Source organism: Artemia sp. Qi Xiang Cuo, chromosome 15 (assembly GCF_049724085.1).
Source record: "Artemia sp. Qi Xiang Cuo chromosome 15, ASM4972408v1, whole genome shotgun sequence".
In the NCBI taxonomy this organism is placed as follows: domain Eukaryota; kingdom Metazoa; phylum Arthropoda; class Branchiopoda; order Anostraca; family Artemiidae; genus Artemia; species Artemia sp. Qi Xiang Cuo.
The window spans coordinates 12,414,352-12,429,079 of NC_142808.1; the positions used below are offsets into that span (position 1 = coordinate 12,414,352).

Sequence of the window (14,728 nt, forward strand, 5' to 3'; positions counted from 1 at the left end):
TAGTTTTCAAGGATAAAGTGCAAAATGCAGAAGACAATTCAAGATTAAATTGTAATTATTACTTTTTCAATTTGTTTTTCTTGTTTCTTCAAGTTACTTGACTGGCAGCTATTAAAAGCTAATTTGGAATTTTTAATTTTCATATTTTTTAAGCAAGTTTAGATCATTCTCAAGAAAAATTTCAAGGAATATCATAAACCTGGCTAAGTGTATAGACAGATATGATATTAGTAAATTAAATGTAAGTATCTTGTCCCAGTGGCATAGCATGGGGGAGGGGCACAAGGGAAAACAGCCCCGGACAACATACAAAAAGGGACGACGGCAAGCCCCGCTGTACTTAGATGAGTGGAGGTTGGATATTGAGACATCAACAATCAAGCGCGTTTTTGTCAACAGGCTCCCGCTGATAACGCAATAATAATCAGATCAGTAAGTAGAAATAGGTCTCAGATTATAGACCGATTTAACGTGAACACGGTGCGTACGCGATCACCCTTACTATGTTATACTTTGTGTATAAAAAAAATACAATATGTTTTTTTTCTTTTATAGAACATATCTAACGAAATACGCAAAGGGTAAAAGAAAGTGGAACACATTATCGGAATAAAAAGAAAGCAAAGAAGGAGAATATAAAAAAGAATGAAAGAACTATGCTGAAAATTGTGAAACTTTCGGAGATGCCAGAGTACTTGCCACCTTTGCAAAAATCTACACCAAGGTCCCAGGAGTGAGTTCGCCAGAGTCTAGTGTTGTTCAGACTAAAAAAATAGCTCAAATAAAACAAACAGCCGATACTGACAACTTGCAACCTTTGGTTGACAGTCCCAACTTGTCAAATTCAAATGCTTCGGCTCACCGGCGGATCTAGAGGAAAATCTTGGGGGGGGGGGGGCGGCCCCGCACCGGACACAGGGCGCCAAAAACTGATTATACAGGACTAATTTGATAGCTCTTTATTTATATGAAAACACTGCCAAATATGCTCATAAAGGTAAAACGTAGCAAAAGAAAAATAAAAACAGTACCACACTACACAACTAAACTCAATCGGCGAGCTTTTCTGAGAGCGAACATATCGATAGCATCGTCTGTTTTCGGCAGTTCGTCTCTGTAAGTCTGCATGAGTAGTAGAGCCTCCAACCTCTCTTCAGTCATCGTGCTTCGTATTGATGAACATGTCCTGTCAACCTTTGAAAACATTCGTTCTGCTTCACAGGTTGACACAGGAAGCGTCCCGAGAATTGTCAACAATGCGAAGATGTTGGGAAATACATTTTCCTGACAACTGTTCAGCGCTGAAATAGCTGTTTTCGGTTTTTGCACGGTTTCCTTAGACCAATACTTGTTCCAAATCTCGAACTCGGTTTTAACGTCTATCTCCGTACCCACGAGCAGCTCCTTGTACTTTTCGTACCCTGGCTGAACGTCCTCCCAGCGTTTGCCATTAACCACAGCCGGGATCAAAGCTGAAAGTTTTGCAGCATTCGTAAAATGGCAGCTGAACCGCTCCGTAAAATCAAGCAGCATGGCGTCCAGGGCTGGAATAAATGCCGCCATCCTATAATGACTTTCTGGATCCATCTTGGGTACCCCTGCCCGGTATGTAGAACGTGAAGCTATGCGTGGCTGCGTTACCTTGATGGTAGCATCAATCTTTTCGGCCATTTTCAGAAGATCTTCGTAAAGCAGTCTGAATTTGGTTTCGGCATGTGATCGCATATCTTCCAGCATTGCCTTCACGCTGCTAATGAGGGACAAGGCTCTCACGAGGTCACCATCCTTCTGTTGTAGTGACTCGGCCAAAGGTTTCATGATCGACGAAAACGAATTCAGGCAAACCAGTCCTACGAGTGTATCTGATTTTTCAATGCAGGATCGTAATGCATAAGCTCTGCTACTTGCCTCTCGATCGTGCCATCCTTCCATCTCCTGCAGAGCAGAAACGATCGACGGAAGGGAGTCCCAAAACCTGCTGATTGCTTCGTGTCTCTCTACAAATCTCGTGGTACAAAGACTGACGAGTGTCTCTGTTTTAGCTTTGTCCGCGATAAGATGCTTTTTTAGAAGTCTTGTTCTCTTGGCACTTGAGCTGAAGTGAGAAACTGTGTCTCGAACAACGTCTTGGGCATTGCGCAGAATGGGAACTGAAACTATCTTTGAACATGAGAGATTTGTGGCATGGCTCACACAGTGGAAGTAATCTGCCAGTTCACACTGGCGTTTAACTTCAGCAGCAGCACCATTTGTCAAGCTTGCCATGCTAGCAGCTTTGTCGTATCCTTGACCAACGCACTTTGACAAATCCAGATTTGACTTCCTGACCTCACTCAACAGCAGCTTCCCGAGGCTCTTGCCGTCTAGCTTCTCTTCGATGCTTCTACCGTCGTCACTTTCCTCATCTCCAGCGAGTCTTGACAGGGTTTGAAAGGCATCGGCAACTGCAAAAGGATCTTCTCGAATCACGTATCCCTGCTCGGTTTTACACACATAACGACAAACAATGACCATCAGCTCCCTGGTCTGCCTGTCTGTTGACTCGTCCGCAAGAAGACACCAAACCGTTGCTTTGTTTGCTTTTCTCACTACTTCGGTTTTTATCATTTCCCCAATTGTTCCAATCAGCTCATTCTGGATCTGTTTACTCGTATATTTGGCGTTGCTCGGTGCATTTTCAAGTAAATTTTTAAGTTGCGAGTCTCCACTCTGAATCCGATACCGAAGTAGGTGGCGGAAATTCCCGTCGTTTACTGCTGTAATGACATCAGAGTCTTGGATATCAAGTTTGCCATCATCACGGTGGCCACGAAGGGGAATATTCTGTGCCCCGCAAAGCTTGACAGTTTCAACAACGCTTCTCAAGAGTGCACGGTTCTGCTGTATTTGCTTGACCCTTTCACAGTCCAGAGCATTCCTGATATCTTGATCTTGACTACCGCGCTGAAACGTTGTTAGCAGCGCGGCAGCTTTTTCCTGGCAGTGTTTGTGAAACTGTGCTTCAGCATGGTTTGTCAGCGCACCATCTTTCCCGGTAAGTTTCGAATAGTCTTTTAGCGGTTTCAAGACCAACTTTCCCATTTTTTGCCCTCCGCCGCCTCCAGATAAAGCCGACCATCCTCCTCCGCTTTCGTTGGTCCTCATCAAAACACAAACACTGCACCAAAGGCCTTCGTGGTCTGGATGACGACTCACTGCGAGCCAAGGATACCGGGCAAGATGTTCGGTATTCAAGCGACGCTTGGCTTCGCCACCTTTTCTCTTTTGTGTCGAGACTGGAAGATCAGATTGGTTCTTCGGCTTCCACCTTTCGTTCATAAAAAACATAATTTCGCCAGAAGACAACTGATTTCGCTCTTTCAGCGCTACTGCAATACCAAAGTCATTCGACGGCGTGAAGTCAGTTTCAGGCGAAAAAATAGCGCTTTGATTCTGCTGCGGGTGCGGGGACTGTGAAATCAGTATTGGGCTATGTACCACCAAGGTTTGAGTACTGCTTCTTGATCCTTCAGTCAGCTGATCAGTGTGTGTCGTTTCGCCGAAGTTTGTTATGAAGGCCGTCTGTGAAGTGGACGGAGTTGTTGGTGACAGTTCGTTCTCCTGGCTGAATGCGTTTTTGTGCATTCCGACCGTCGACTCAGAGTGGGCATCAGAAGTTGCCGTCGTCTCAACATCTAACAAAAAAAGTTTCTCTTTTAAAGTTTGCACAAGACATTTATTGTAAACGTGTATACACTTTGTATAATGGCTTGCTTTAGTATATTTAACTCTCAACATGGTGAAGGCAGAATTTGAACTAAATTTGAAAATAAACTGAATCAGCAACATTAACTTTAAACTCCCCCAACAATCTTGAACTTTCATACCCCAAAACTATTTCTAGGAAACCCGGACTTTAAAATAAAATACCACCCTAAACATCACTAATTTAATTTGCAACCCTAAGAACCGATCCCCGACATATGCTAACAAATATTTTTCAAGAGCTGAAACCCGAAACAATTATCACCGAAGTTTACAAGGCTAAAGAGAGAGCTTTAACTGCAAGAATTTGAAAGATAATTTCAGAGCTGACACAGTGTGTCGGTAAAAATACTGCTTTAAGCCAATATCATAACCGTCAGGCGAGACGAGTGGGCTGGTAAAAATCAGGTCAAACGCTTCGGACAAATTGCATACGAAGAACACTGTACAAGAGGGACCGTATGCAATATATAACAACAAAAGCAGCTGGTACGCGATGAAGCTTGACGAATGAGCCTTATCAGGAAAGCTATCCGACAATGGGCTAAAGCTAGAAATTAGAAGTGTTGATACCCACTTTAAACGACACTCCTTCCTTATTGTTCTATCTTTAAAAGCTTACCTTTAATCTGATCTTTCTTGGCAAAATAATCAGAGATGTCCCTCGATCCTTTACGGCTTTCCGCCATCATTCTTTGTTTCTTCTCTGTTCTATATTCATGCCCTGATTTTTTTTCCGATCCATTTTAAATGCGTTTCCGTCTAACTGGTCTAACACACGGAGCAAAAATACTCCGAAGGCAGTGGCAGGGTCGCTCGCGCCTAGCCTCCCGCCGGTTGGATCTAACCACCCACGCAACTCCCCAAAGACATGCGTTTCTCGTAAGCATTCACAAAATGTTTTGCTCGTTTAGCACGTCCCAAAAATAAACCCAATAATCATGATTCGTGCAGTGTCGGATTTGAACTTTAGATAATGTGATAAAAAGAAAGTAAAAAATGACGGCGTATCCGATTTTTTTTTTAGCGTCGGCCTTAGTTGAATCATTCACAAAAAAGGGTCGTTTGCACGATGGATGAGAGGGCGCCAGAAAATCTTGGGGGGGGGGGCCAGGGCCCCCCCGGCCCCCCCTGGATCCGCCGCTGCTTCGGCTGTGAATGCCTTAATTCCGTCACCGAAACAAGATATTGATTTCAAAGATATTCAGAAATGGCCTGAAAGTATAGATTTAAACGTAAATTGGCTTTTGACACAGAGAGGCCCTGAATTTGTTCAATGTGTAAATGCAGATTTCCTTAAAGGTTCAACAGTATCACGCAAGATTCAGGCAGAATGGACTCTACAACATCAAAGGTATTACCAACAACACGGGGAAGGCTGACTAGAGATTTGTTTTTGCCGGGCACTGCCAAATGGTGACTTGGATGGCATATTCTCTTCCAGCAGCTTCATTGTTCCTCTTCAGATGTCGTTTCTGAAAAAGACTAATTCATCTACGCACCGAAATTGAACTCCACCGATGGATTTAATACTTGGTGGAAATAGGATCCCACGATTGCCGAAATAGCTCAAAATGACAATTTTTTGCAAATGGAAGGAGTTAGAAAAGAGACTTCGAAAAGGACAAACAACTGATAAAAAAAAGAGTATGAGCTATCGGTTAAATAAACTAAAAAAAAGGCAGGAATCTCTGACAAGAATCCTTTATATTAAACAGTTTCTGGCAACAAGACATTTCGCGTTGCGTGGTAACAAGGTAGATGGCACCAGCACTAATAAAGGCAACTTGTTTAGAATTGGTAGATCTTCTGATAAAGTATTGCCCTATTTTCAGACAGCATTTCGTAAGAATAAAAATGGGCTATAATTAGACCCCGGCGCCGCGCCTGCGGATCGACCGAACGCCGCCGACGAGAGGCCCGGTCGACCGCCACCGAAGTGTCACAACACTACCGCCGGCAGAGGCGGCGGCGTTCGGCTGACTTTAAATTAATTTTGCGGCAATTCTTTATTGCGTCGACTGCAAAGTCGGAGCTTTTCTTTCTCGTGTGGTTTAGTATTTCGATTTTCCTGATTAGAAATCAAGTAGGGCTTGCACTATCCCCGAATTTTCGGGTATTTCCCCGAAAATCTATGCGTCACCCCGAAAAAAAAATTGGTTCCCCAAATACCCGAAAATCACGCAATCACGATGCCACCCCTAGCGATTTATCAACAGTGACTTTCCCTGCCAAATATTACTTTGCATACCGTAATTCTTCACTACTCTCTTGTTCGTTAATTTACCTGTCTTTTGTTACTTTGCATAAAAACCAGACAGATGCAATATGCAATTGCAAATATTGCAATATACACAGTTCTTCATATGTTGACAAAAAAAAGTATTGTCTTTATGAAATGAGCTTAAATCATTTAGAATGCAGTTTCCCAATCGCTATTTCTTACGTCATTCGTAGTCAACAATTTTATTTTCAGGTTGAATAAAATTACAGAACGCATTCACTGCTATACAGCTTCAGTCTTTAGTTGGATTTTGAAATCGATAGCCGGCAAATTGTGTCTACAGCTGAATTGTAAGTTTGCAGAATTTTTTTTTCTTTTGCTGGTTTTAGATAGGATTTTCTTAATGTTTAATACTCAATTGTTGAACGCCTGATAGACTAAAGAAAATACAATCTTCTTTCTGAAAATTTTTTACCGCCCCCCCCCCGAAAAAAAACCTTCTACTGAGACAAAATTTAGCTAAAGAATAAGCTATGTACAAGGTTGGGGAATTAAAGATTGAAACGGAAGTTACCCAAAAAAAATGAATCATAAAAAATTGTAAATTATTGCCTATAGGGGGAGGGGGGATAGGGGGCTATCATTTTTAAATGATAATAACTCATTTTTCTTTCTTTTTTTATTGAAAGCAGGGATGCCAAAAGGATAATATTTTTTTTCATTTAAAGTGGAGACGGAAGAAAATGAAATCAAATCCCCTGGAAAACCATTGAAATATTTTGATAGACCCAGGGACCCCATTGGGACTTGTTCATTGTCTTGGGAATTTTGCGATTTCTCATAGGCTACTGGCCTAATTTGGCTTTTGTGTGTGCTCCCTTTTAATTAGATTCTTTGGATCTTATTGAATGCCACGGCAGATCTATGACTCAGTTTTCCAATAATTTGAGGTATATCTGAATAATTTCAACATTTTTGTTGTTGTCTTTGTACCCCTTTACTCATACCCTCAATTTTTTTTTTCAAGGAACACTAAGCTGTTTAACGTTATATTGCATGTTTATTTGAACCATATAGTGACCTAGTTAATTATTAAGTAAATTCTTTTTTTAATGCAAAGCTGAGACGGTATCCTATCAAGGTGGTTTCCAGAGGGGGAGGGGGGTTAGGGAAGTATTACATTTAAATGATAATATCTCAAAATTTTTTTTATTGAAAGCAGGGATACCAAAAAGTTAATTGTTTTAATTTAAAGGAGAGACGGCATCCTATCAAAGTGGTATCCAGAGGGGGGGAGGGAGCTGTCATATTTAAATGATAATACCTCGATTTTTTTTTTTTTGAAAGCAGAGATGCCAATAAGTTATTATTTTTTTTTTATTATTTAAAGCAGAGACGGTATCCTATAAAGATGGTATCCAGAGGGGGGGGGGCATAGGGAGTTATTATATTTAAGTGATAGTACCTTGATTTTTTTTTTTTTTTTTTTTTGAAAGCAGGGATGCCCAAAATTTTAAAAGTTTAAAAAAATTAAAACTATTTTCGTGAGTTATACTTGATACAGCACTTGTATAGTTTTGTCGTCCAAAGGGAAAGGGACACATGCGTCCAACCCGTTTTTTTTCTTACCGATGAAACGAGTTTACTTTGAAAACATTCATTCACAAGTACCATGCAGATTCACACTAAAACGAATTGGTGTGACGAAAGCGATATCGACATCCCCACGTAACGTTGCGCTCGAGCGACAATGGCGCCCTTGATCCAGTGCCCGAGTTACATTTAAAGGCCTGGTCATAATAAAAGCTTTCAATTTGGGAGGTTCAAGGAGGAGTCTTTGACAGTCTTATGACCTCAGGGTACTAGATGTTGCAACGTTCTTACGTATCTACAGTGGTTTAAAAAAATTCGATCACCCCACAAATGATGAACAAAAATATGAACAAATATAACAAATGTAACATTTGGAATATTATAACACTTTTTTCAAGGCTTTGAAGAAAAGCAAAAAAGGCTAAATACCCCTAACTACGCTTGAAAGCTATTTTAAAAAGAAACTCTTTGGAGATTTCCATGAATATGACCCTAGCAGAAGCTTTGAGCCTGGGTGGGGATCAAAGAGGAGTCTTTGAGTATTTTGACCACAGGTGACTTATTGTTACTTTCTTAAATTTGGTAATTTTTGTGAGCATTTGGAAACGAAAGCTTAAACTCAATAACTGATACTAAGTCTCCTAACATTTTGCTTGGATTAAAAGTGGCGAACTAGGAAGAAAATCTCAAAATCTTCCTGGAGCTAATTCAGTCTTCACATTATTTCATTTAATTACATTTAAAACGGATGAGCTTTTCATTTTTTGCCTAAGAAAATAGCTGGCATTTAATTTTTCTTCATAAAGAAAAAAACATTAAGTGTTTTTTGATTCATTGTAATTGAAGTGTTCTCATGTGAAGCGTTCATCATGTATTTTTCAATTTGATGAATTTACTCCTTTTAGATGCAGTTTATAACTTGGCTGATATTAGGTATTTATGAGTTTATAATTCGGAATGAATCCCCAAAAGAAAAAAATTAATAATATCCAAAAGAGCAGCCAAAAGCAATAAAAAAAGTAGCAGTTCAGCCTTAGCCCACATAACATATATTCTATAAAGAAGCCAAAAAAAACTTTAAAATGTATTTTTTTTTTTTTAATTGTTATTTAAAACAAGTTTTTAATACAAGGAAGGCTTTTTAGGAATCCATGAGCAAAAAAAAACAATCAATATCAAAGTCGCCCAATTCAACTGTTTTAAAGGTGACAAAACAGATATAGGCAAAGGGCATTATAAAAAAATTAAGCTTCTAAGTTCAAACTTATATTCAAAGTTTTTACCCAGATAACTGACGGGTTTTGTGATACGGTATTATAAGTTTTTATGCAATAATGATAAAAAAAGACTACTCGATAAAAAAAACTACTAATTTTGATAATCATTTATGTTAAGAATACATAGCTCATAGATACTTCAACTATTATGCAAGGGTTCTGAAACGCCATAGCCATTTTGTTTCTACCAGATTTCTACTTCTCTTGATGAATAACGAAGACGACCAGTTTTCCAGCAAGCGACTTGTGAATTTTTGAACTCATGAATAGGCTCGAATCTGTTGTAAATTTAAGCTGTGATTTGAGAAAGACTGATGAAAAAATTAATGTTTGCGGTCAACATTGATCGCGCCGTCGACATCTTACCCGCGGCGCGCTGTTTTTGGCCCCGCTGCCGGTTTTCCCTCATCGGCGTGGCGCCGGGGTCTAGCTATAATCCTTCTTTTAATTAGATGTTGCCTCAAATTCAAAATGGGCTATGAAGAAATTTAAGAAAAAAAAAGTTATTCCATGGTTTTTGACGGCAAATACCTATCGTGGCAAGATACCTACCACAAACATCAAACAAGCGAAGTCGTAAGATATGTATTGATTAAAAACCAGAAAATTAGAGTAGAGAAATTGTTTATAGATTTCATAGAAATGACAAACAAAACTGCGGAAAGTATAAGTGACCTGATAGAAAGCAAACTTATGACTGACGGGTTCGACATTATGAACTGTAGAGGCAAGGTCACGATAATGTTTCCATGATGGCTGGATGTCACATGGGTGGGCAATAGCAGATACCGAATTTGTAGCTTGCTCAAACAGTTTAATAAACCTAGTTTGCATGCAAGCAGCTCCCGTGGGCCTTTACCGGTTTTTCATCTGTTTCATCTGTCTTTGAATTTTGTCAAACTGGATGACAAAACGAGGGAGAAGAGTTGAAAGAAGTGAAGTTTGACCATTTGGTGACAAAACGAGAGGAATTTGCTGCTGACACTTTAATACATGCTAAAATTTTATGTGATGACAAAAACGAGTGGGAAAAGTTGAAAGAAGTGAAGTTTGACCATTGGGTGACAAAACGAGAAGAATTTGCTGCTGACACTTTAATACATGCCAAAAGTTTATGTGATGACAAAAACGAGTGGGAAAAGTTGAAAGAAGTGAAGTTTGACCATTTGATGACAAAACAGAGGAATTTGTTGTTGACACTTGAATGCATGCTAAAAGTTTATGTGATGACAAAAACGAGTGGGAAAAGTTGAAAGAAGTGAAGTTTGACATTGGGTGACAAAACGAGAGGAATTTGCTGCTGACACTTTAATACATGCTAAAAGTTTATGTGATGACAAAAACGAGTGTGAAAAGTTGAAAGAAGTGAAGTTTGACCATTGGGTAACAAAACGAGAGGAATTTGCTGCTGACACTTTAATATATGCCAAAAGTTTATGTGATGACAAAAACGAGTGAGAGAAGTTGAAAAAAGTGAAGTTTGACCATTTGGTGACAAAACAGAGGAATTTGTTGTTGACACTTTAATGCAAGCTAAAAGTTTATGTGATGACAAAAACGATCACCCCTGGGAAAATTAAAAAAAAAACAAACAAAAAAAAAAAAACCAAAAAAAGACGCATCCGTAATCTTTCTTCTGACAAAATATACACAATTCCATACTTTTGCTGCTAGAAGCATGAAACCTCTTTATAGGGTTCTCTGATACGCTGCATTTGATGGTGTGATTTTCATTTAAGTTCTTTGATTTTTAACTGATGTTTCCCCCTTTTCTCGAAAATAACGTAAATTTTCTCAGGCATTTAACTTTCGATAGGTAAACCTAAAGTTAATGAAACCCATTTATTTGAAATCAGCATAAAAATTTAATTATTTATATACGTCTGCTGTTGTAAAAATTACGTCTTTTAGAGTTTCGGTTACTATTGAGCCGGGTCACTCCTTACTTACAGTTCGTTGCCACAAACTGTTTGATCAGGAGCTAAGCAGGGTTGTGTTCTATCTCCATTTATATGGATCATTTTGATAGACTTTGTCTTATGAAGCACAAAAAAAGCAATGGGAGACCACGGAACTAAATGGGGAGGAAAAAGACTCCTGGACTTAGATTATGCTGATAATTTAAGCATCCTAGATGAAAGTGTGAGCAAAATGAATTAACTTTTAGAGGTTTTGCGGGTTCAGGATGCTAGAATAGGTTTGAAAATTAATGTTAATAAGACTAAGTCACTTAGGCTAGGAATAAGTGAAGATGGAAAGGTGATGTTGGATAACGAAAAGATTTTTTTTTTTTTGAAGCTGAAAATCCGATTCTTTTGATATGTCTATTGGTATCAAAATTCCGTTTTTTTAGAGTTTCGGCTACTATTGAGCCGGATCACTCCTTACTCACAGTTCGTTGCCACGAACTGAATGATTTTAAAAACTAAGCATCATGGACCTATAGTAAACTGCAGTTTATCAATAGTTCCATGATTGATCTCGACTTTGGTCATTTGACTTTCTTGTAGAAGAGAAGGAAACGATTGAGGATTGAAACACCTGAAGAACGGCTTGAATCACTGCCGTTTTCTTTGCAACTCACTGTCAAAAAATCCTACGTATGTCTGGTCCTTAAGGAAAATTATCAATAGAATGAAAGGACTGAAATTTACCTGTTCAAAAATCTAAGGCTTGCGATCTGAGGCTTTTCTCTTATAGCAACTTCCGGTTTTAGGCTAACACCTCTTCTAAGTTCTTGTGGGGATCCTGTATAAGACATTAACAGCTTCTCTAGATCAGGAATGTCAAAGAGCTGAACTGCACCTAATATCTCACCCATCATTTCTTCACGGACATCTAATCGGCCAGAATACATGAATCTAAATATAACGAAACGACAATAATCCACATTCATCGTGTAAACGGATACAGGACCGTATCCAGGATTTTCTTCGGGGGGGGAGGGGGTTACAATTTTTTTTTTAAAAAGCACCAAAAATTTGTTTATGTTCATTTTTGCTCCATTTTTACGAGTCGGACAAACATTCCAAAAGGGGGGAAGGTTCAAGGGGGGCAGCTGACCCCCCAAAAATTGAAAAAAAACTATTATATAGCGGTATTAGGGGTCGAAAAACATTTACCAGTAGAAAGGCGATAGTATTTACAAAAGAAAGATGAAAAAACTAAGGCAGATTCGAAAAACATCTTGGAAACATTATAAATCTAAAAGTGTTTTGAGGAACCAAAGATTCGGGAAAAATCGAAAGTTTTGAAATCGAAACATCAGATGAATGTCTACCCAGGTCATCTTCGGTCTCAAGAATTCAAAAGCAAATTTAAGAAAAAACTGAGAAAAAAAAGTTGAAAAAAAAATCTTTTTTGAAAAACTAAAAAGTAAAGAAAAAGAAAGTTAAAAAAATAAAACGAAGACTAAAGAAAACAGGCTAAACATAAAACTAAAGACCCTAATAAACAGTGACGAATAAACAGGAATGCAGAATGCAGAAATGCAGAAAAAAAAAAATTCTAGTTTAAAGTTGGAAAAAAATGTTTTGACCCTTTACATACGGGTAAAATATGTGTACAACTATGCTTAGAGATTATTATAGGCTAGAATCCTTATGGGTCCAGAAGGTGGAAAAGTGATTCTTACGGTTAGAGTAACGGTACGGTTCTGTTACTCTATGCCTATCTACCTTACTTCTGCCCTATGATGGAAGACGTCTTTCATCACTTCCACGAAGTTAATAATTCAAAAACCAACGGACACGGTAAGGATAATAAAATTAAGGATAATAAAAACAGAAATGCACATTTTAACATTAGAAAAAATGTTCTGACCCTTTAAGCTAAAGATATCATCACAGCTCAAGAAGGTAGAAAAGAGATTGTGTACGGTAAACTTCTTCGGATGTCTTAAATAATATATCTTTATTATAATGATAATATCAAACGTAGTACCTGTTCCAACTAAATTTTGGAACACACATTGGGTACCTTGACGTAAAAATTAAATCCGACAAAACTCAACTCAACCAAATATCTAAAATACCCAAAATACATCTGGTAAGCACACATCAATCTGGTAGACACCCCCTTGGGTGAGGAAGGAAGTCAGAGAATTATTTCGAAGTTGATGAGGAGGTTGAAATCGGATAAAGTGCGGTATAAGTCATTATTTTTCATTTCACCGGGAGGGTGGTCAGTAGTAGAAAGCGATATTATACTCCGAACAGCACACCCAATATGGGCATATAAAAATGACAGCACACCACAAATGGGCATCGAATTCCTAGGGAGAAAGACTGCGTAATCGGTCACTGACCTCTTTTTCCAAGGTCAATTTATTTGTTGTTTCTATGTGTAATAACTCCGGAACGAATGTTGCACATGCGCATTGAATTCTAACGGGAACAATGTTATTGATCTAGGACTCGAGGGGAAGTGAATTTCCGAGAACTTGATTGCGTAATCGATCGTGAATGTCATGGGATCCAGAAATAGTATTTGTTGTTGTTGCTCTCGAGCCAAATGTTATGAGTTTCCCGGAAACAGTTAGATCACGTGTTTCCTTCTCAGCCAATCAGCGAGTCGGATACATCCTCCTTCTCAGCCAATCAGAGGGCTGGTTACATATAGTTTCACCGTTACATAACAATTCGCCCTTGAGATTTCGTATATAACGGACATGCAATGTGATTAAATTATCAGAAAGTATTTTAACACCGTGTAAACAACTAAAATGGATAATATTGATGAATTAGAAGCCTTGGCAACTAAAATTTAACATTTAAGTACCGTTTTATTTTAAAAATTATTTTCCTTTGAACTTCTCCAGTATATTAATCAAAAAAATACATTTATGACTTTACCCCAACCCCCCCCCCCCCAACCACTCCAACCCTCATGACACTAACGAGTAAAAAAGAAAATGTATTATTTTTACCCTAACCCCCTCCCCCATTTTATTAAAACCAAACTTCTAGCAAAAAAAATATGTTAATTTCGCACAATGTATGATATTTCATGTGTCTATAGCATTTATAAACGCGAGACTTTACTTCCTTCACTGTTGCTATTATACACACCTGATACTTAAAAAATGCTCTCATCGATGTTCAAATAATATTTCACCCTTTCCCTATGTGGTTACGAACGTAGCAGCCAAAGTCACAAGGACCTGTTTCTCCGTAAAAATAAAATACAAAAAATATTTTCTTTTACCCTCAAACCATAACCCCCCCCCCCGCCCCGTTTTACAACAAAACTCTCTCAAAAAGAAATAATTATCATTTAGTTAAATTTATGCAATTTTAAGTGTTCTATATCCTAGCTAAAAGAGACCACTGACTTCCGTCACTGTTGTTATTAACCCGCTCTGGTTTGACACAAGGCTCTCCGGCGCGAGGCCTATAATTAGCTGTCACCCTTTTCCCTCTGTGTTTCCGAACGCAGCAGCCAAAGTCAAAAGGAACTTTTTCTCCTGTCAAATTAAAACGGTTTCATGCAGACAATTGTAATAATTAGGCGCAGACGCAATTTGCTATTTTGGAGAAGAGAAACAGATTATTTTCAAGCTTTCTTTCGATAAAGTTTCTTTTATATTCCAGGGAGGGGAGCGTGAATCCAGGATTTTTTTCTGGGGAGGGGGTTAGCACTTTTAATAGTGTCAAAATAGAAAAGATAATTGTTTCTTACATTAATTGCTTCTTAATCATTTAGTGATTTTAGCTATAACATTTGAATAAAAGGTAGTAAGATATGGCTTTCGCTTGAATAAAACACATGATTAACTCAATGAGAGGGTAGACTTAGGGTGGGTTAATTTTCCTAAATTTAGGGGAGAGAATATGGGTTTTTTGCTTTACTAAAATGCAATACTTTTCTAAACAAAATTGTAGTTAATAAC

At 38.4% G+C, this 14,728-nt stretch overlaps 1 protein-coding gene across 2 annotated transcripts in view; it reads right to left on the reverse strand.

Annotated features, from left to right (window-relative positions):
- The window catches only part of LOC148943326 (centrosome-associated zinc finger protein Cp190-like), a 651,851-nt gene that overhangs the window by 597,859 nt on the left and 39,264 nt on the right, over window positions 1-14,728 (reverse strand). For both annotated transcript variants that reach the window (XM_089100986.1, XM_089100985.1), the window contains exon 3: window positions 11,493-11,699. In XM_089100986.1, coding sequence (XP_088957112.1) covers window positions 11,493-11,699 — 207 coding nt within the window. The remainder of the gene's footprint in view (window positions 1-11,492; window positions 11,700-14,728) is intronic.